Source organism: Gymnodraco acuticeps, unplaced genomic scaffold (assembly GCF_902827175.1).
Source record: "Gymnodraco acuticeps unplaced genomic scaffold, fGymAcu1.1, whole genome shotgun sequence".
Classification (NCBI taxonomy): Eukaryota; Metazoa; Chordata; class Actinopteri; order Perciformes; family Bathydraconidae; genus Gymnodraco; species Gymnodraco acuticeps.
The window spans coordinates 3,641,309-3,660,337 of NW_022989890.1; the positions used below are offsets into that span (position 1 = coordinate 3,641,309).

Here is a 19,029-nt window from a genome sequence, read left to right on the forward strand (position 1 = left end):
TTTCACACTGACTTAGGGAAGTGGGTAAGGGATGTTTTCAGACCAGGCTTTCACCTGATCAAAGAAGTCTAGGAGCTGAGGAAAACAGAAAAGGGCCCTTTACCAACGAACCACTATATCTATCATAAACCTGCCCCACGTTAGATTTAAACCACCACTCTGTGCAATGTCAGGACAAGGGCAGGAGAATCCCACTGGTGTGGTTTAAGGTGGGTGATCTTAGTTCCTGCTGTAGTGTATGGGACCTGGATAAATGTATAACATGGGATTCCCTTGGCTTTCACCCCTGGCTGTTGGCATTGCACAGAGAAAGTCCTATCTGCAGTATGAAAGCGCCAGCACCAGCAAGAGCAAAAAAAAGAAGATATACCAGGTGGGGGTTCTCATCCATTCCATTACGATGCCGATTCTCATTCAGTTGCAACAAAACACCCTTTATGGACTTTTTCTGAACATAGCATGGACAAAATGTGTTAAAACTACCATAAAGATATCTCGTGTAATAACAACATGTGTTATTCTGTCACATTTGCTATATAACATTTTGTATTAATGAAAGTGTGAACAAACTCATGGAGGGTTCATTAGAGTTCAGTAGCAACACTTTGGCACTCACTGACACCGAGCCTTATCTACAACTGCAGCATACAAAATGGGCACAAGTTCAACATAAACACGAGCGCTGCTGCATGATTTTCATATGATGTCGCTTAATATATGAAAAGTTTTTTTTAGGACAGGTTTAGTTTCCATTACCTGAATTCCTGGCTGTTCCCAGAAAAGAGGAATGGACCCACGGATCTGTATGAAGGATGATACTTTGTCATCCAGGAAGATAACCTGTTCAAAAGAAGAGGATCATTTGGTTAAGTTCATTTGCAATGTGGCAAAGCACAGATGTCCATACAACTCTAATTGTTTTATGACTATAGACAATGTCAGCCTGTGTGTCTGTGGTCACTTTTTTTGACAAGACAAAAAAGGAAATGTGAAGGAGAAATCATTTAATGTAGAGTGGATGCATGTTTTTGGTGATAAGCTGATATAAGGAAGAAATCACTAATCACCAAAGCTTTCAAGTGGTTGGCAACAATAACCAGCACACCTAGTAATACAGTATATTCTAACATTAAAAAAAACTGTAAACCCAATACACAAACGAAGCTCTAAATGTTCAATTTCTATTCCGACTCTAACTGAAAGACTTTGAAGGATCTGTTTGGTGGTTTTCGGGGTAGCAAATATTGGTGAAATTTTATTATAATGTTAGTAGTTCCAGTTATTCTTTCCAACTGATAGCTTTGTGTTTGTGTTCTGAAACAGGAAGCATACAAAACGGTGAGTTAAAAAAAAGTGAGTTATTTCAAAAAATGCAGAGCTGAAAAGTAAGTTTGTTTATTAAAATATAGATGAGTCAACAAACATTATGCTGGCCCAGCAATTAAAGCTAAATACTGACTGAAATGAAGTTCGCTAAATAAGGAAGTTGAACTTCTGCAATGTCAAGAGCTTCAGACTGGAGCTTTACCATTAAATCAGTTTGCTGCGTTTTCATAATGGTTTTCCTCTTGTAGGTTAACCGTGCACCTATAATTATTATTGTTGAACAATTTCCTTCCCCAGTGACAACACAATGTGCTGGAGCAATAGAGTTTCGGTATGAAGCTGCACCAGGTTTTCTCCTTAACAGTCAGTTAATACAGTGTTTAAACAGACTGTATTAACAAAAGGTCATGTGACCATTCACAGGGTATATAGAAACGGATGCAGAAAGAATCAAAGGTCTGAGTCACCTGTTCTGTCTCCACAAAGTTGGCCACCTGTCCGTCGTCATTGGCTCCTCGGACGTTGAATCTGGTGCCGGCTCGCTCTGAGCTGAGGCGGGAGAAGATGCACGCCTTGGCCTGTTTGTGCCCTGCGTAGATGGTCCTGATCTCCACACCGCCACACATCAGCCTCAACAGCCAGTCGTCGCAGTTTACTCCGTAGTGTTTCAGGTGCAGGTGCAGAGATTGGTTCCTATGGATTCATGAAGATAACACAACAGTTAACACACAAACCAATTCAGTGTGAACAGTGAATCTTCCCACGTTAGTTGCATATCACACAGCCCCAATATCACACATTCAGAGGAAACAATTTCACCAGAAAGACTGCAGATTGCAGAAAGCATACTTAGTTCACTTCATACAGTATAATATTCCAGAGAGTGTTGGAGCCAAATACCTGACTACTACTCTCATTATAACCTTTGAATAGTAGAAATGTCATGCTCTTACCAAAAGAAGCGGTTATCTGTTGTGTCCTCTAGGATCCTGCGATGTGCACTTAGACTCAGGTCCATGCTAACTCCAGAGGCAGACCAGGCAAAGTAGAAGTGTCCTGAGTTCAGGACCTTTCGCACTTCAGCAATCCGGTCCTCATCCGCTGGATCATTCTTCAGCGATATAAAGTCTGTCTGTGTGACCCTGAAAACCTCAGAATCCTGCACCTTCCCCACAGAGCTGCATCCTGTCACAACCACCAGACTGTGGAGCATGGAGTCACCTGCACACGTAAGGAGTAAGAAAAAGAGACATAAGAGTGAAGCAAAAGCAAGAAGTAAGTAGATGGATATGATTCCGTGCATTCAGGAATAATACATATAGAGACTGGACAAGAAAGGTTTAAGTACACTTTGGTGTCAATCCTCGAACAAGGAAGTCACCAGCCAGTCAAATCTCAGCCATCTATAATCTTTTGTGAGGCTTTTTCCTTGTTGTGATAACAACAGCCTTCAAGGTCATGCAAAAGGCAGAAGAAAGCAGCTTAAAAGGAGGCAGCAACATGACTACAAACCAGAGGGGCGTTCAGTCACACAAGAACCTGGGGGTCACCAGAAATGTCTGCAGCAAGGATGCATGCGTAGAGAAGATGCGTCTGTAGCTTACCCAGGTTTAGGCGGAGGACGCCCAGGATGCCATAGGCATCAACAATCTTGGCGTATGTGTTTTTAATGGCATCCTTCTCTGCTGCAGCTAGAAGAAAAACAAAGGCAATACAATGTGAAGCAAGTATTGGTAGTGATCTCATTTTCATTTGTAAGTAAATGTAGCCTTTGACTTAATCATTGTACAATATCATGTCAATCACTTGGTAGTTAATGTCTCTAACAGCTGTGTTTCATCTCAAGAGTTTTGAGTATATACATTATCTCCCATTACACAGCATTCAAACAGGATGTCTTACAAAGAACAGCAACGGCCCCCGATTCGAACATGAGGCATTCTTCTTTGCCTCTAGTTTCCACTATAACACTGTAGGGGGGGGGGTCCAGTTTGTGGTAAATGCGATATCCTTTGCTGAAGGCCATTGTTGATCCAAGATGAAGACACTTATTTTATGACCTGGAAACCAAACAAAAGGATAAAACATATATCAGATCAGAGACATTACCAAGAAAACACAGCATCTGTCATTCAATAGCAACTGGAGCGTAAGATGGGCTATCGATTTTTGATGGAGAGGGTAGACTTATGATGTGACCATAGACCTTTTGCTTTTTGGGAAAAAATGGAATCATGATCATTTTGATAGCGTTTTCCTAAGCTAACGTTAAGCAAGTATTAAGGCGTTTCAACGTCGAAATACCAATACATCTCTTTGACTGCAGGTTATACAGGTGTTGTATTACTGAATGAAAGTATGCCCAACACACAACATACATCTAACGTATGATTAGGCAATGGCATTGCACATTGCCTGATTCAGAACTGCCATTACATAATCAGAAGCCTAACGTACAATCAAATATCGCCAAAGCCCAAACATATGACTAACTAATCGTTTTAAATGAATTTCGCTAGTAGCTGGAGATTATGATCAGCACTAACACTGTGAACGTTAGGCCGGTGGACTGAAACATCATCCATCCCGACACGGACAGTCACGACTTTACAAAGCAAATGCAGCAGGTTAAGCTAACGCTAACGTTTACCCTCCAGCTAGCTTTAACACTGACGCGCGAAACCAATTAAGAAAGCGAGATGGATAAACCGAGAGAGCTGTCTTTTACCTACCAACCGCTAGCTGGTAACGTTAGCTAAGTTAGCTACATTAATCACAGGGGTTGCTATGATTCGCTAGCTGACGATGTTAAAGATGGTACTACCTGTACGTTCGGGAGGATAGGCTGACATTTACTCACACACACATATGAGCGACTCCGTTATTTAAGTATGCCTGTGTATATATTTTAATTTCGGTTTTTTTATTTTACAATTCTGCGTTGGATTTAAATAACATAGGGAAAAGGCTGAGGATTTGGTCTTACCGTCTACCCCCGCCGGGTTGTTATTACGCTGTCACAACAGAATCCTTCCCGGTGTCTTGGCGAAAATGGTACATTCCGACGCAAAGGACGCCTCCCTCACGTTACCGTAATACCAAGTGAAACTGTACCGTAAAAAAGTCGAAGGGCGCATTTAAGTCAATTAAAATGTTTCCAAGTTGAATCAACTGAAAGTTCCTTAGGGTTATTTAAATACATGTTAGAAATGGTTAATATTGAATACAATGCCCGTTCAGGAAGTCGGAAAAGTTCCTGCCCGGTTTGGCTCACGACTGACAGGTTTACCGATCGAATGAACGCCGTCCCGAACGAGTACTGTCCAATCATATGTGGTGAGGGGCGGGACTTGGGCGTTTCATAACAACGCCGTACTCTTCTGTATAAAACAAGAGCTCTGACTGACCTCGTAAACAGAATGTTTTGCAAGTGTTAATTGATAGATTCAAATATAAACCAGGCGCCTATCCAAAAGGTGAGATTTAAACTGCTTCTTCTTGTCATCATGTTAAACGCAAATATATTAAAGGCTGTTAAAGCTGTTGTTGTCTTCTATTGTGTGTTGACCGAGCACTGCACATTTCGCTGTTTCACGGGAACAAACTGTGCTATACAGGGTTATCTTCCAATATTCTAGTAATGTAATGATTCAAACGTTCAGATAATGTTGTGTTGATACATGTAGAGAAAACGTTCGTATCGATAGTTATGAAAAGGCAAACATAGAATAACAAATATAACATGTAGGCTACTACTACACTACTTCAAGTTCCACAGTCTTATGACTTGAATACAAGGCATATCTTGCCTTGCTTTGCCTTGCATCAATTAGTTGTACTATTTTAAGAGGACTTAACTCATGTGTTTGCAAAGCACACTGTACTTTAATATAAAAATGACAACATAATAACAAATCTATATGTTATTAGCTGTTGTCATTTATACTTTAGAACTGTTTTAGAAATATGGTCATACGCTTCACATGATATCTGCTTAAACATGCATAGTCAACCAGTATGTGTTACCTTATTATCTGTGTTTATGTTTATCTCTAAATGTGTTCTCTTTCCAGGGAATATTGGTGCTCCTCAAAATGAAGGGTCTTTTCCTGGTGGAGCCTATTGTTGCACTGTACGCTTTCTCCAGTTTTCTCATCTATCCTCTTGTGCAACAATATGTTTACCGGAGGCTCTGGCAGGAGCTGACAAACACCACCTATCCCGTCTCTGCCAATGCCTCCAGATGTGCAGAAAACAGCAGCGCCGGCAGCAACCATTCCAGCTTTCATGATGTCAGTAACACACTAATAATTGGACGTTACACAGGTGCATGCAACTCAAGATAGAAATGACATTCTCAATTATAAATACAGTTTTTTCTTTCGTTCCATTTAAGAAACACTAAAAAAGAATCCACTTATATTAACATTCCCAGCATCCACCTATGTTACATTTTCAGTGTAACAAGTACTGGATGTTGCATTTATGTATACCTTTACCTGTGTTTTCCACCTCCTACATTGTAAGGCATGTGACGCTTACTCAAACATTGTTGTGTAATGGTTTCTGCATATTGATGAAAGAAATGTCTTGCTTACAAAAAAACAAGTCAGGCTTCATAAAGTTACCACAATTTATCTCTATCCATAGTTGCAATAGTCAATTCTTCCAAAAGCTGCCGTTCTTATCCCGTTCTGTGTTGGACCCTTACTGTCATGACACTGCATAGCTTTTCCTATACACCTTTCAGATCTTGCAACATAATTCAAGTAAAAACAACTGATTCAGCTACTGTGCCATAAAGTGATATTACATGGAAACCTGTGACTAAAGTGACAATCTTATTAAATCATCATAGTCCTTCCAGAGCACATGATCAGTCATCCATTTGCAGATACTGTAAAAGTACTCGAAAAAAGGATTAGTGATGGTGTATTTATAAAGTAAGAATTAAACATACCAGAGAAGTTAGAGCGAACACTGTTCTGGAAAAGCCTGTTTGTATTTTCTTGAAAAGCCCTTCCTGCATCTGTTGCACTGTAGATAGCTTTGTTCCTTTTGGTCCTTAATAAGAAAACCTCACATGATGCTGAAATCAGTCTGTGTTGGTTTCATGACATTTCATTGTCACTTACTGTCATCAAATTGAAATGCACACAGTTCAGACTCAGCCCATACATTTCGGACATAACCACGCTCTCTCTTTTCTGTGTTTTCAGGAGGTACAGAGGCAGGCATCTCTCTTCTCCCTCTACACAAATCTCTTCTCTGCAGTCCCCTCCTTGGTGGTCACCCTCATGCTTGTGGCCTACAGCGACCGGGGAGGACGCAAGATCACAATCATCACGCCTTTGATTGGCACGTTGCTCTACACCTTGTCCTTCCTGGCAGTATCCTACTTCGAGCTCAACATTTACTTCCTCATTGGCGCATCGATCCTCAGCTCTCTGTTTGGCGGCTTGGGCACTTTTCTGGGGGGCTGTTTCGCCTACATAGCGGACTTGTGTGAGGATGGTAGTCGCAAAACCCTGCGCATGGCTGGAGTGGACATGATGATTGGCCTGTTGTCGGGGGTGGCCTCGATATCAACAGGCTACTTTCTGAAAGCTGCAGGCTTTAATTGGCCATTCCTAACCTCTGCGTTGGTTCAGTGTTTTATCCTACTCTATGCCATTTTCATCCTTGAAGAGACTGTGACAAAGGCTCCCACTGATGCCATTCTCCTAGATGGGTCTCCTCAGCGCTCCACGGTGAAACAGCTGATCTACGGTATCTACCACATGTTTGCAGGGGCCAGCCGCAGGAGTAGAACTCTCTTGGTCCTCCTGATACTCATTTTCACCAGCTTCTCCTTCGCCTACGTGGGTGGTCTCTCCTTGATGACACTATATGAGCTGAATAAGCCACTGTGCTGGACAGAGATTATGATTGGCTACGGCTCAGCTCTGTCCATGTCTGTGTTCCTGACCAGTTTTTTGGGAGTGTCTGCGTTCACGTACTGTGGAGTGCCACAACTGGTCATCATCCTGATGGGGATCCTGTCTGTCGAATCAGGCATGGTCCTGTTGGCCTTTACCAAGACCACCTTCATGATGTATATAGGTGAGACGAAATTCTGTAGCAACTATTCTGCGGAAACCAATAATGTGTAATCGTTTTTAATGTGCTGTTTAGTTTGAAAAAACATCACCAAAGCCTTGACTGTCAGCTGTTTACAAGGTTTAAAACCTTCACCTTGTTTAGTTTTTGCATGTAAAAATGTGCATTGACATTACAGTCAACAGAATCTGCCTTTCACACCAGCTTTACAAATCTTTAACCACAGTGAAATATGAATTGACCTTAATTAGTGATGTTTGTATTTTAGCATTTGATGTGGTTACTGTAAAGTCTCTGCATTATGATTCAATTCAATTCAATTCAAAACCTTTATTTATCCAGGTAAAATCCCATTGAGATCAATGATCTCTTTTTCAAGGGAGACCTGCAGCAGTAGGTTCCACAAGAAGACATAAAAACATAAACAACAGAACAACAAAAGGACATCATACAGCAAAATGTACAGGGATTACAATTTACATATCTAACCACATGTACAGGTACCAACAGCATCTGATTTTGTAGCATCCAACCGAGCTTTAAAAACATGTAGTGGTACTAGCTTGGTAATTTTCCATTCTTTTTGCAGACTGTTCCATGTTAGTGGAGCTGCTCCTGATGTTTAACCGAGAGTATTTTTCTTATTTTTCTTTCACAGTGTGGGTGCCAATGTTTCTGTCTATCATGCCTTTCCCTGTTATTCGTTCCATGTTATCCAAAATCATCTCAAAGTCTGAGCAAGGTGAGTAGAATCAGGGCTTTTGCAAGAGCCACAGAAGCATGCCTGAGTGTTTGTTTGTAGAGTCATAGTCCATTGAAGAGTTGCTTGTCCAAGCAACTTCAAAATGCACTCCAAAACATAACACTCCGACTTTCTGTTCCTAAAGGCAAACAGAATTTTGGAGCTAAAGTGTGGTTTCAGAAATGTCTTGTTTTTTGTCACAGTATCACTTCTCTTCTCTCCGCGGTGTGTTTTTGCAGGAGCCCTGTTTGCCTGTCTTTCCTTCCTGGAGAGTTTAACTAACAATATATCGGGCGCAGTCTTCAACAGCATCTATGCTGCTACGGTGGCATGGTACCCTGGCTTCGTCTTCATGTTGGCTGCAGTGCTCTGTGCTATCCCTTTGTTTATTTTAGGGTAAGTATATATTGTCAAATTAAACAAAACCACATTAAATACCCTACTTTTGCTAGTTTTACTACAAAGAGCAAATGTTTCATGATTGAAGGAGCATACAACCATACTTCAAAATGGTTGTCAGAGAGCATTCTACCCAACATAATAACAGAGCAGTACACTTTATGCTGTGCATAGAGCATTAGAGCTGTACTCTGCGTGGATTGAGTTACATTACAAATGACCTATTTTGTGCTGAGTCACTCACTGCCTGTTTTGCTTGACTAACAAAAAGAGAAATGCCATCCCTGATTTAGGCATCCGCAAAGAAATTGGTTCCTCATTCTTGCAACATTCAACTTCCCTTATTGAACTGTTTCCCTCTTCACATAGTAATATAGATATCTGAGATTCATGCTGTCTTATCATATATAAATCAAGTTCTTAAAGATCTGTGGTACCCTGAGTTCTTACATTTGTTTTGTGACACTGAGTTGGCATAATAGTGCTGCTGCTGCTGAGTCAATTTAGGAGCGTGAAACATAAAACTCCTCGAGTGCTCTGTCTGTCACGTGCACTGTTTCTTCTGTTACATGCTCAGTAGTTATAGAATAACACAGCCACTGGTTCAGTAATCTCAGACTTACAGCCAAGGACAACATGGGCTTCACACCCTGACTTTGGCAGGTGAAAACAATTGTTGAAAGTGTCTCTAACTCAGGCAAGTGGATGCAGATTTACAGAGAAAAGCTACGTTGAGAAGAAAGTGTAGTTTTAATTGGTAGTAAGTTGATGAATCTCATGCTTTTCTGCCTCTAATCATGCTTTTTTTTCTGTGTTTCAGAGTGGTTGCAATAATAGGAGTGAATGTTGCCGAAGAGGTCACAAAGCCAGAGCCTGTCTACTCAGAGGAGGAGGAGGGTCTTTCTGAAGATCACAACGACAGGACTGCTATTCTTTCCTGAGCCATATCCGCCAAAACCTCATAAGCACTTTTTACTTTAGTCATCTCCTTCAGTGTTTTACCTCAAGGACTGTTGATCTCAGATGTAATGGACAATGCAGGTTACATATTATTTAGTTTTTATTGCTGTGGTTGATTGTGCTATTGAAGTTCAATATTATAGGAAAATACAGTAGGTATCAAACAGGTTCTACCGGAAAATTATATTTTTAAAATATGAAATATTGACATTTTGAATTGGATCAAAATTGTAGCATACATAGGATATAAAACATGGATATTAAGTGCCATGCATCTAAAAGCTCAAAATGGCCTGACTGTGACACTGCTAATGCTTTCAAAATGTGTGTGTTTTGATACAGTTTAGCAGTGTGATATGATTTGCAATTTAAAAGTTTCAGTTACGTGAAGTGATTCAGATCTGTAACACCTTTTGTCTTAAAGTCTCTTCTCCATTGGCTGTTATAGTGCAATGTTAGTAAATGCCCTTACAAAGAGCTCCACTGTCCCTGTTCCTTAAAGGTAATTAAATGCAAGACACTAATTACAATGTAATACAATATCACAGAAATCTAGATTAGTATATAATGTTATGTAAACCAATGTTTTAGTATACATGTGAATGTATAAACAATCTGAAGCAACCCCCAAAAGGAGGAAGGGGGGTTAATGGGGAACTGTTCTTTTTAAGAAATGAATGGTCTCTATTCAAAACTTGTTATGATTATTCACGAACAATCAAATTCCTCATAATAGGAAATTACAATATTTAAAAAAGGAATCATTGGGTTTACTTAGCCAGGATGAAGGATATAATTAAATATAACATGGAAAATGGTGCAGGTTTTATCAAATGTGACTGGAATATGTTATTTCTATGTGTCCACCCTGAACTCTGCCTTATTGAGGAAGCTATAACAGGATGGAAATGCAGGAATGGTTTAAGATAGACCAGCCAGCAGGAGGTGTTGTGGTTTTGAATCTCAATGAAAAACTGTGTATCATTGAAAATAAAGGGATGTAGTTTGAGTATTTGTATGATTTTGAGTTTATTAAAAAATGCATTTATGTAAAAGTATCTTTGTTTCAAAACAAGAAATGAAGTGTTTTTAAAATTGAGTATCCAATGACTTCCTCTAACACTTTTGGAGATGTATGTGATGTGTCGTCGTCGAGTACTTGCTAAATGTATTAGCAATGAAAAAAAAGAATCAATGAGGCATCCTGCCGTACAAATATGCAGACTTTCTTATCAAAAATAAATACTTTCTTATTTCTTATGTAATGTTTGGACTATAAACACTAATAATACAAATAAAATAAAACCTTTTTAGACAAGAATGAATAAAAAAACTGTCCATAATCAAAGACTAATTTCAAAGGCCGCCCCAAATATTCACTCAGAGAATATCAGGTCATTCTGATGCAGAGTTGCTCATATACGAGCTATCGCCCCTCTATGTTCATCCGACTATTGTCCATTCTGATGTACAGTTTCAAAATAAAAGATCTTTGAAGTCTCATATATGAGCTAACGTCTCTATATTTTTAGATAAGAATACATAAAAAACTGTCCATAATTAAAGACTCATTTCACTTCACCCCAAATATTCATTCTGATGTAGTTTCAAAGTAAAATATATTTTAAGTCTCATGAAAGGAAGTCTAAACACAAAGTTAGTCTCATTATCTACACTTAATTATAGTGAATATTCTAAGCAACTTTTTAATACAATTATGTTTTAGAGCCAGACACAATTGTTTTTAATATACAGCCCAACATGTTCTACCAGAATGGGGATCTGAACCCTCTTCTCAAAACAATCTGGTTATGCTCCATGCTTTAACCACTGAGCTATACAGCAGTTTAAACAGGCAGGATTGATTTGGAACGACTGGATCACATGACCTTTTTTCTTTTCGTCCCTTGGAGGTGAGGGGTGTCCCCCTTATTTAATGATAATAAATAAATTATTTGCATTGTATTTTATTATGTAATTATTTGTTTTTCGTCCCTCGGAGGTGGGGGTGTCCCCTTTATTTAATGATAATATTAATAATAAATTATTTGCATTGTATTTTATTATGTAATTATTTGTTCAGGTCCCTTGGAGGTGTTGCGGGTGTCTCCCTCAGGCTAGCCAGCCTACTCTGTACAGCAATATTATCAAATGTGAAGTGAGTGGAAATCTGTCTTGATTTGAATGTTGTGACTTGTTGATTTTTGTCTGAGTACACTATTTGTTCTCCTATCAGGTGTGCATTTTTTTTATAGCTGGCCATACCCTTGAGCCATACACCCAAGTTTATAATTTCTGTAACTTGTACTTTTCTGTTTTTAAAGGAACTTCAACAGATCATATATACAGAATTTACTTTGTACAAAACAGCAGACTCGGTCTCATGCACCATCAACATTTAAAGTGAAATCTAGTATAGTTAAAGACTCATAACCATGCATTCACTCTTCATCCGACTCTTCAAGCAAAGCTTTCTGGGAGCTCGTTTTCGAGGACGTATTTCGCATTCCAATCTCAATGTCTCGTCCCTTTTCTGAGAATCGCTTCACTGTGCTGTTGGGAAAAGAAAAATAAGACGTAACAAACATAGAAATACACATTTGCAGCATATTCACAGTTAACAATAGTGTTAATATATTAATGTCAACTGTTTTTACAAGCGGTTTCTTCAAAATATCCAAAATGGACTTGGAAGACCACAACCAAAATCCTCATTTTGACCACTATTGCTGCTGCAGATCCATTTTATATTGTATGTTTGCATCCCCTGTTCTACCAGCGTGTGCACAAGAAAGCACAATCGTGTACAAAGATGGTAATGTGATAAACAGGGCTGTGAACCCTGTAAAGCACAATTAAAAGGAAAACCTCATGTGAACAAATCAGGTTTAAAAGCAACTGCTAATCTTGAAGGCCTAAGCATGTTACACACACCTTTTACCCAGTCTTAATGATACAGGGTGAGAAGTTGAATGTTGACTGTAAATAAAACCATGTTGACTCACTGTAAGAACTTCACAGGGTTCAAAGATCAGAAATACATTTAAAAAGTGCTGTTTTCTGATCAAAGACAGAGTTAACAAAGAAATCTCTACTGAAGAAATGGAAAGAGACGATTCTTAAATATGTTGATATACAGTATCAATTCGCGTAAAAGCCCCAAAACAGGAGGTTTCCTTGGATTTCAACATGAATAAAATCTTACAGTTTTTTGTTTTATCAAATCACTGGCAATGGTCTTTATGTGAAAATTAAGCAGCCTTTGCTCCAGGCTAGTATCACTGAAAACGACTTTAAGAGACTGATTATAAAAAGGCAACAAGTAAAACCTCCATCTTTAGTTTTTGGCTGATTGTCTCTGCATTGACAGGCCGACAAACTCATTACTGCTGCATTTCCATAGTCGTTTAGTTTGCTTGCGTTGACTTACCCTTGAAAGTTTCACTTCTAAAACTTGTACAGGTAAAAGGATGATGTGATACTTACAACCAAACGAAAGAAGAGGTGCAAGCGACTAAAAGAAGGGCCACAGCTAAATGCCAGCAGAAGCACATTGTGATGAACATGATGTTGTCGTGCATCTTCAAGTCCCACACCGGCCCCCTCAATGGGTAAAGTACAAACCCAATCTGAAATGACAAATAGTTAGATAAAGTAGCCTATGATGCATAATAAAAACATCAGTTGAATTAATAGGCATTTACAAAAAAAAGACATTGTGTCAGAAAAGGAAACAGTGTGATAGAAGACAAATCTCTTACAATTAAAGTCTCCATAAATAGACCTGGAGAAAACTAATTTGGCTCTGAAAAGTGTACAGAAATGTTTCAAATCTTGTCTCGAATATGAAATACCACAATTTCTTCTATAAAAGTTTTAGTAAATGGGAATGCACAGATTCACCTTTTTCAGTCCTGATACCGATTCATCGGCCGACATCAGATTATCAATATGAAAGCAGAATGGAATTTATAAACTGTTACTATGTGAAAGAGACTGGGATCCTTCTGTTATGTGTAAGGTCCTCAGACTTGATTTAAACATTTCAAGCTTTGTAAAAAGAAAAGTAAAAAATATACATGTTATCTTTAAACCATTGCCCATGTTCTAGCTATTTGAGACTGTATCAAACTGTTTTCAGTGAATGAGATTTAAAGAAAACCTGCTTTAGTCTTCCTTGTTTCACTATTAAGTAGCCTACAATGTATTGAGTACTTTGTCACTGTGTGGTACCACTTGGTAGTGCCTCTGAAAGCCTAAGAAAGGGTAATGGGTATATTCACACTGTGGCCAACACATCACAGCATTATAAGTGTATCATGTCGCTAATCACCTGGTAGAACCATGAGCCCTGCAGGATGAACATGCATGCCCCGAACAGCTCCAAAACAATGTTGTCTTTTATGAACACCTCCACCATGAAGCAGGCCGATCCAATAAAGACAGCAACGAGCAGCAGGGAGTGGATGTGAGCGTCCAGAGGGGGACGCATGTGCACGTGGTAGTAGAACAGAAACCCTGGATGATATGGGAGAGTCAAATATTACTTAAATACAGTACAAGCAAGCGGGAAATTAGTAGGACAATGTCACACTATAACCTAGATTACCTTCAACAAAAAGAGCCAATGACAGAGAAAGGCGGTCAACACCAACCGGCACCAGTTTGGATGCAGTGCTGGCGACAATTGCTATTCCAGAGATCCCAAAGAACAGATACATTGTGCCATGCTGCCAGTTCATCAGCTTGACCCATGAGTGGTTCGCCGTGTCGTAGAGATGAGCATGTGGACCATCCACCACAAACTGTTCAACCATAATACCTGGGACAGGTCAAAGAGACGGGTCAAGAACACGTTTAGATTGTTTGAAGTGTACAGATGATTGACGGGAAAACTGACCTACAAATGCACCAAATATTAGACATCCTCCCTCCAAGTAGTGCATCCGTTTAGAGAAAGGGGGCATAATCTGTCTTCCTTTGGGCTGACTTGTCCTCCAGTAGTGTTGGAGAATGTATTTCACCGTTAGCCAGAAGCCAAGGAGCAGGAAAAAAGAGCCGGGAATGGCATGTCCTCCAAAGTTGGCCATTGTTAGGCCTGGAAACAAAAGAAAAATACATCTTAGTTATCAATTGGATATATTTGATGAAAACACAATTTATTATTTTAGCTAAAATCTCTTTTTTCTTTGTACAACCCCAATTTAGAGATTAAAGTCCAAACCTTTGGCATCATTTTATGGTGTTTATACAAGCATTACAGTGGAAAGAGGACGAGGAAGTGCAGCTGATTACATAAGATCACTGCATGGTAGATTGAAAGTACATTTCATTATATACTTGTATAACAGATCAATGAATACAGTGCAAACCATCACTGGTGAATTTCATGTGATATTAATACATTCTAAATCGGCAAAGGTACACTCAGTGTAGTCCAGTAGAATATGCCCTTTGATCCAGAGGAGAGCCGCTCATTTGTCTTGCAAAAAACATATTCAAATATAACAGTGTGTTTTTTAAATGAACGCAAAGCGTTTAAGTAACCTTATTTGAATCAAAATGGATCACACTCACTATCGCTGTAGTTGATTTAAACAATGTAAAAGCTGAGTGTGCATCTTGACCTGCCCTGTTCGACCAGATTCACATGACACATGTCTCCCTTCCTTTTACACTTTCTACATTCTTACAGATGTTTTCTGCACCCAATAAATTGTATGTAAGAGTGAAAAAAAAAAATATACAAATACATCAAATATTATATCTGTAATCTTCACTCTATTGTCTTCCACTCATTGATAACAGTCCCTAATTACTAAAAGTAAAAAACATATCCAACAGAATGAACAAACCTTATTTCCTGCCTTATTTCCTGCCCACAATTCCAGAAAAATGCTCTGCAAATCTTTGAATCGTGGCAGCTGCTTGATTAGAGTGAGATCACTCTAGTGTAAAGTGTGTGCACCTGTTGTCAGCACTCTAACCTGTGTTGACATCACATAGCCCCACCCCACATTTGCATTAGTTTCTGTCAGCAAGAGACATCCTCCAGGGAAACTGCTGTGACATTCAGACAGAAAAACAAAAGATAAAGATCATGTTGTATATTTAGTTATGAGCTTAGAGGCTTGTGTTCATGTCACCTTAGTTTAGATAAAATATGATGCAGCAAATAAACACAAAATCAAATATGTTAAGAACAAATTGTGTCATTTATTTCGTTAACAGTCTAAAACAGGTATGCCAGAACTAATCCATAGTTTAGTTAATAAATAAGCCCAGCTACAATCTGTGTGCAGATGGGGAAGCAGGGGTGTTGGCCTGCTAAAATGTACTTTGCACCCACTCATGACAAAAGTTTATTGCCGTCATTATCTTGTTAAAATGATCATTCATCAGATGACTCAACACAATTCTACTTTAATTACGAAACTGAAAAAAATCATTAAAGCTTAACTTGAATTGCCACATTTAAATAATGTACACTGCATTTTAGACATTTTTCCTGCACATGTGGAGCTTATAGTATAGCACAGAATATTTTCTTTTCTCGGAACGGGTTCTCAGCAGTTAATGGAGTCACCAGGGGGTCTTCTTTGGCATGAGCATCACAATATGCCATCAGATCAGCTGCTGCTTTGGATATCTGTACAGAAAGGTTGGGTTAGTGTGTTTGTGTTGAAAAAAGTAGAGGGGAAGAGGATACAAATACATTTTGAATTCAGTTATTCGATTTGAATTTAAACCACTGATTTAAACACTTAAAAGACACATTTATTGGAGAGTGGAGTTTAATCATTGGAATTTAATATTGGTAAAGTTATATCTGTCGAACAAGTTTTTTTAACAATTCAAAGCTATTTCTAATCTGTTATCATTGGCTGTGTGTACTTCTACAATGTGCGGACTCACCATCATCCTCTCTATGTTGACCTCCAGTTTCAGTTGTTCGACCGTCTTTCTAGCATCTGCAATCTTGGCCATGTTGTTGGACATCCTGTACCTTTCCCAATAAAGTTATCCAACCTGTTGCAAACCAAAAAATGTTGAGTTATCACACGAGAAATCACCAGTTTAAAAAAATATATATAACACTTCAAAGTGCTTTGACATATTTGTGACTACGTGATGAAGGTGTGCCATGGATAGAGTCTGTTTCAATTTGCTCGTTAATTCTGCTCCCTGGGTCTCAGCTGCAAGTGGCACAGGGAGGATCTCAAGGGAGGAGGGCATGGGGGGGGGGGGGGAGGCAGAACAGCTTCCCAAGGGGAGGGCATCCACTAGCTGAGAATGTAAATACACCTGACATTAACATGAACTTGTTGCTTTCAGGTTTAATGCACTGTAGATAAAAAAAAAAGTAGTTATTTGTGCTATTAATCTGCTTCTTATGCGTTGCTCAGGTGCTGCCATAGACTGATGAAAGATATCACTTTTGTTGCACCGATTACAAATAAAGAAATTAAAAGCATCCAGGACCAAACAATTACTCTCTGAGCGTTAAATGTACTTACAATTCGTTTACTAATACAATTCATACTTGTGAATTTTGTTTGTTAGAGCAGCACACATGCAGAGGTATGCAGACATATATGGTGTTTTTCCCATAACTCTGTACAAGAATAGACACTTTTCAAGATATTTTCAATTATTATAATACCAAACAAGGTAAACAACATCACTCACCGAAAGACAGAAAAAGAGTAAGCGCTGGGACAGAAATCCGCTGGTCCTCCGCAGAAACTAACAGTAACACATGGAGTGAGATTAATGGCAAAGATGGGGAGGAAGGCTTCAACAGCGTCCCTCCTTCACATTACTGTTGTTCTGCCTCCAGGATGGGCTCAGTGCAGCAGTTAAAGGCAACATGTGGCGTGACCTTCATCTCTAGAGTCTCTATCACTCGCTTACCTGAGATGACAGAGTAGCTTTTGTTGTGATATAGAACATTTAATGTAGTTTAAAAAACTGCCTTAACATGGATACGATTTAAATAGCTAATATTTATGATAAAAAAATGAAAAGAAAAACAACTTACTAATAATAAGGCATTAGACTTAATGGGAAAGCCCTTAAGGGAATTGGGTTGTTTTCATGAGTTTAATTGATTTTTAAATGTTTTAGTCAATTCTAAGGCAAACATCAAACCTTTAGTACTTTGGAATATGGCACAATTCAGTGTTACAATACATAGTGAAAGTCTAGAGATGTCATAAACATAAATATAAGTTTAGTCTGACCTCAGGGGGAGCAGTGCTGCCCCTTGGGACACACCTGCAATTTTCTCTGACAAGGTGAGCATCGTGCAGATTTATAGTAAAACAGTACTGACTCCAAATGTCACAGTTATTTTTGTGTTTGAAGATGGTCATATTAAACTTGACATAAACAGTCTTTAAAGGTGCAGTGTAAATGACGTGTCCAGCATTTTACTTTCAAACTTTCAAATTATCACCAGAATTAGAAGTGGTTACAATGTTGAATATACCTCAGAGTCCTGGTTAAGAAAACCCAACATTTTCGAGATAAATTATTCAGTTTATGTCAAAATGTGACTACTCTCAGACAGCAGAATTATTTGTCTCATGCCTTTCCTCTACGAGGCATTCATTTTTCCCTGTAGAGCTGACAGTTATTCCACACAGCAGCAGGGGGCAAAGAGGCAGTGCTATGGAGCTAAATGTCAAGTGCCTCATTAACATTTGTTTCCCTGTAGTAATTGGTCTCTCACAGTGGATGATAGCCTACTGGACCATATGAGAAGAAAGAGCTGTTGCTTGAACTTACCAACCTCTGACACCATTGCCAAGGGCCAAAAAGATTATTTGCACAGTGTGATGTTGCATAATCCAAGCAGGGGATGTACCGATTATGTGGTCCTGCTTTGTAAAAACGTAATACTGTTGGCTACGCAAGCCAACCAGCATGTCTCCTCATACATATATTGTTAATTTATGACAGACGCTTCATGATAAGATCAATGAAACCAAAGGGGAGAGAAGAGTGTCTGTATATATTCCATTACCACTTACTGTTTTGACCAACTCCTATTTTCAAGTAAACATTTAAAAAACATCTGTTTTTGGAAAGTTTATATTTTCTCTGAAGACTATATTTATCAGTACCCTCTTGTGTAAGCCATTTTGCAAAAACTCACCAGGTAAAGCTGTAATGTAGGATGTCAACATAGAGAAGAACAGGAGCCTACAGCAGGTCATAACAAGTCAGCAATGTGCGGGACTTGGCCAACTGAGACAACCACACGTTTTTGCAACATGTTTTGGTGCATTAAAATAGCCCAAAACATGTTTTTCTTTGAAGAGATCTGTGTCCCAGTGTCATAAAACTGTAAAGGTGGCAATTGCACATATTTCATATTGACACTACATTTACAGATAGCCCAATCTATTATTTTCAATATAGAGCCCTTGTTGCTGTTTATTTAGCTGCACCTTAGGTATAGGCTACTGGTAGCAAACCACTCTTTCTAGTCTGGTTCT

The 19,029-nt window shown here is 39.0% G+C and overlaps 4 protein-coding genes across 8 annotated transcripts in view; 1 reads left to right on the forward strand and 3 right to left on the reverse strand.

The window, feature by feature from the left end:
* synj1 (synaptojanin 1) overlaps positions 1-4,586 on the reverse strand; it is a 29,360-nt gene extending 24,774 nt beyond the window's left edge. Inside the window, 6 exon segments of the mRNA XM_034200202.1 lie at positions 757-840; positions 1,794-2,019; positions 2,280-2,547; positions 2,931-3,017; positions 3,229-3,386; positions 4,313-4,586. Of these exon segments, the coding sequence (XP_034056093.1) occupies positions 757-840; positions 1,794-2,019; positions 2,280-2,547; positions 2,931-3,017; positions 3,229-3,352 (789 nt within the window). The 5' untranslated portion in view covers positions 3,353-3,386; positions 4,313-4,586.
* An 87-nt stretch (positions 4,587-4,673) lies between these two features.
* Positions 4,674-10,584, forward strand: slc46a3 (solute carrier family 46 member 3). 3 transcript variants are annotated; one of them, XM_034200206.1, is made up of 6 exons: positions 4,674-4,802; positions 5,400-5,618; positions 6,546-7,428; positions 8,084-8,167; positions 8,407-8,563; positions 9,387-10,584. In XM_034200206.1, exons 2-6 carry the CDS (start codon positions 5,421-5,423, stop codon positions 9,505-9,507), a joined length of 1,443 nt encoding a protein of 480 aa, XP_034056097.1. In that variant the 5' UTR covers positions 4,674-4,802; positions 5,400-5,420; the 3' UTR covers positions 9,508-10,584. The 3 variants fall into 3 exon arrangements, with proteins under 3 accessions (XP_034056097.1, XP_034056111.1, XP_034056106.1); XM_034200220.1 differs by having other exon boundaries at positions 4,694-4,802; positions 5,516-5,652; XM_034200215.1 differs by having other exon boundaries at positions 4,695-4,802; positions 5,516-5,618.
* Positions 10,585-11,907: 1,323 nt separating this feature from the next.
* tmem45b (transmembrane protein 45B) lies at positions 11,908-15,516 on the reverse strand. Of its 3 annotated transcripts, none has more exons than XM_034200244.1 (6): positions 15,394-15,516; positions 14,427-14,624; positions 14,136-14,348; positions 13,860-14,044; positions 13,013-13,155; positions 11,968-12,079 (listed from the first exon to the last, which is right to left on the reverse strand). In XM_034200244.1, the coding sequence occupies exons 2-6, from the start codon at positions 14,614-14,616 to the stop codon at positions 11,968-11,970; spliced, it is 843 nt and encodes a 280-aa protein (XP_034056135.1). In that variant the 5' UTR covers positions 14,617-14,624; positions 15,394-15,516. The 3 variants fall into 3 exon arrangements, with proteins under 3 accessions (XP_034056129.1, XP_034056135.1, XP_034056121.1); XM_034200230.1 differs by having other exon boundaries at positions 15,382-15,507; XM_034200238.1 differs by lacking the exon at positions 15,394-15,516 and having other exon boundaries at positions 11,908-12,079; positions 14,427-14,616.
* Positions 15,517-16,049: 533 nt separating this feature from the next.
* gng8 (guanine nucleotide binding protein (G protein), gamma 8) lies at positions 16,050-16,525 on the reverse strand. The gene is made up of 2 exons (XM_034202071.1): positions 16,442-16,525; positions 16,050-16,175 (listed from the first exon to the last, which is right to left on the reverse strand). The coding sequence occupies exons 1-2, from the start codon at positions 16,523-16,525 to the stop codon at positions 16,050-16,052; spliced, it is 210 nt and encodes a 69-aa protein (XP_034057962.1).
* Between the last annotated feature and the right edge of the window lie 2,504 nt (positions 16,526-19,029).

Coding starts and splice junctions, on each gene's coding strand:
- slc46a3 (XM_034200206.1), top strand. CDS start 5,421: ATGAAGGGTCTTTTCCTGGTGGAGCCTATTGTTGCACTGTACGCTTTC. Junction 7,429..8,083: donor CACCTTCATGATGTATATAG/GTGAGACGAAAT, acceptor TTTCTTTCACAG/TGTGGGTGCCAATGTTTCTG. Junction 8,168..8,406: donor CATCTCAAAGTCTGAGCAAG/GTGAGTAGAATC, acceptor GTGTTTTTGCAG/GAGCCCTGTTTGCCTGTCTT.
- tmem45b (XM_034200238.1), bottom strand. CDS start 14,616: ATGGCCAACTTTGGAGGACATGCCATTCCCGGCTCTTTTTTCCTGCTC. Junction 14,349..14,426: donor AATATTTGGTGCATTTGTAG/GTCAGTTTTCCC, acceptor GACCTGTCCCAG/GTATTATGGTTGAACAGTTT. Junction 14,045..14,135: donor ATTGGCTCTTTTTGTTGAAG/GTAATCTAGGTT, acceptor CATATCATCCAG/GGTTTCTGTTCTACTACCAC.
- gng8 (XM_034202071.1), bottom strand. CDS start 16,525: ATGTCCAACAACATGGCCAAGATTGCAGATGCTAGAAAGACGGTCGAA. Junction 16,176..16,441: donor TCAACATAGAGAGGATGATG/GTGAGTCCGCAC, acceptor CTTTCTGTACAG/ATATCCAAAGCAGCAGCTGA.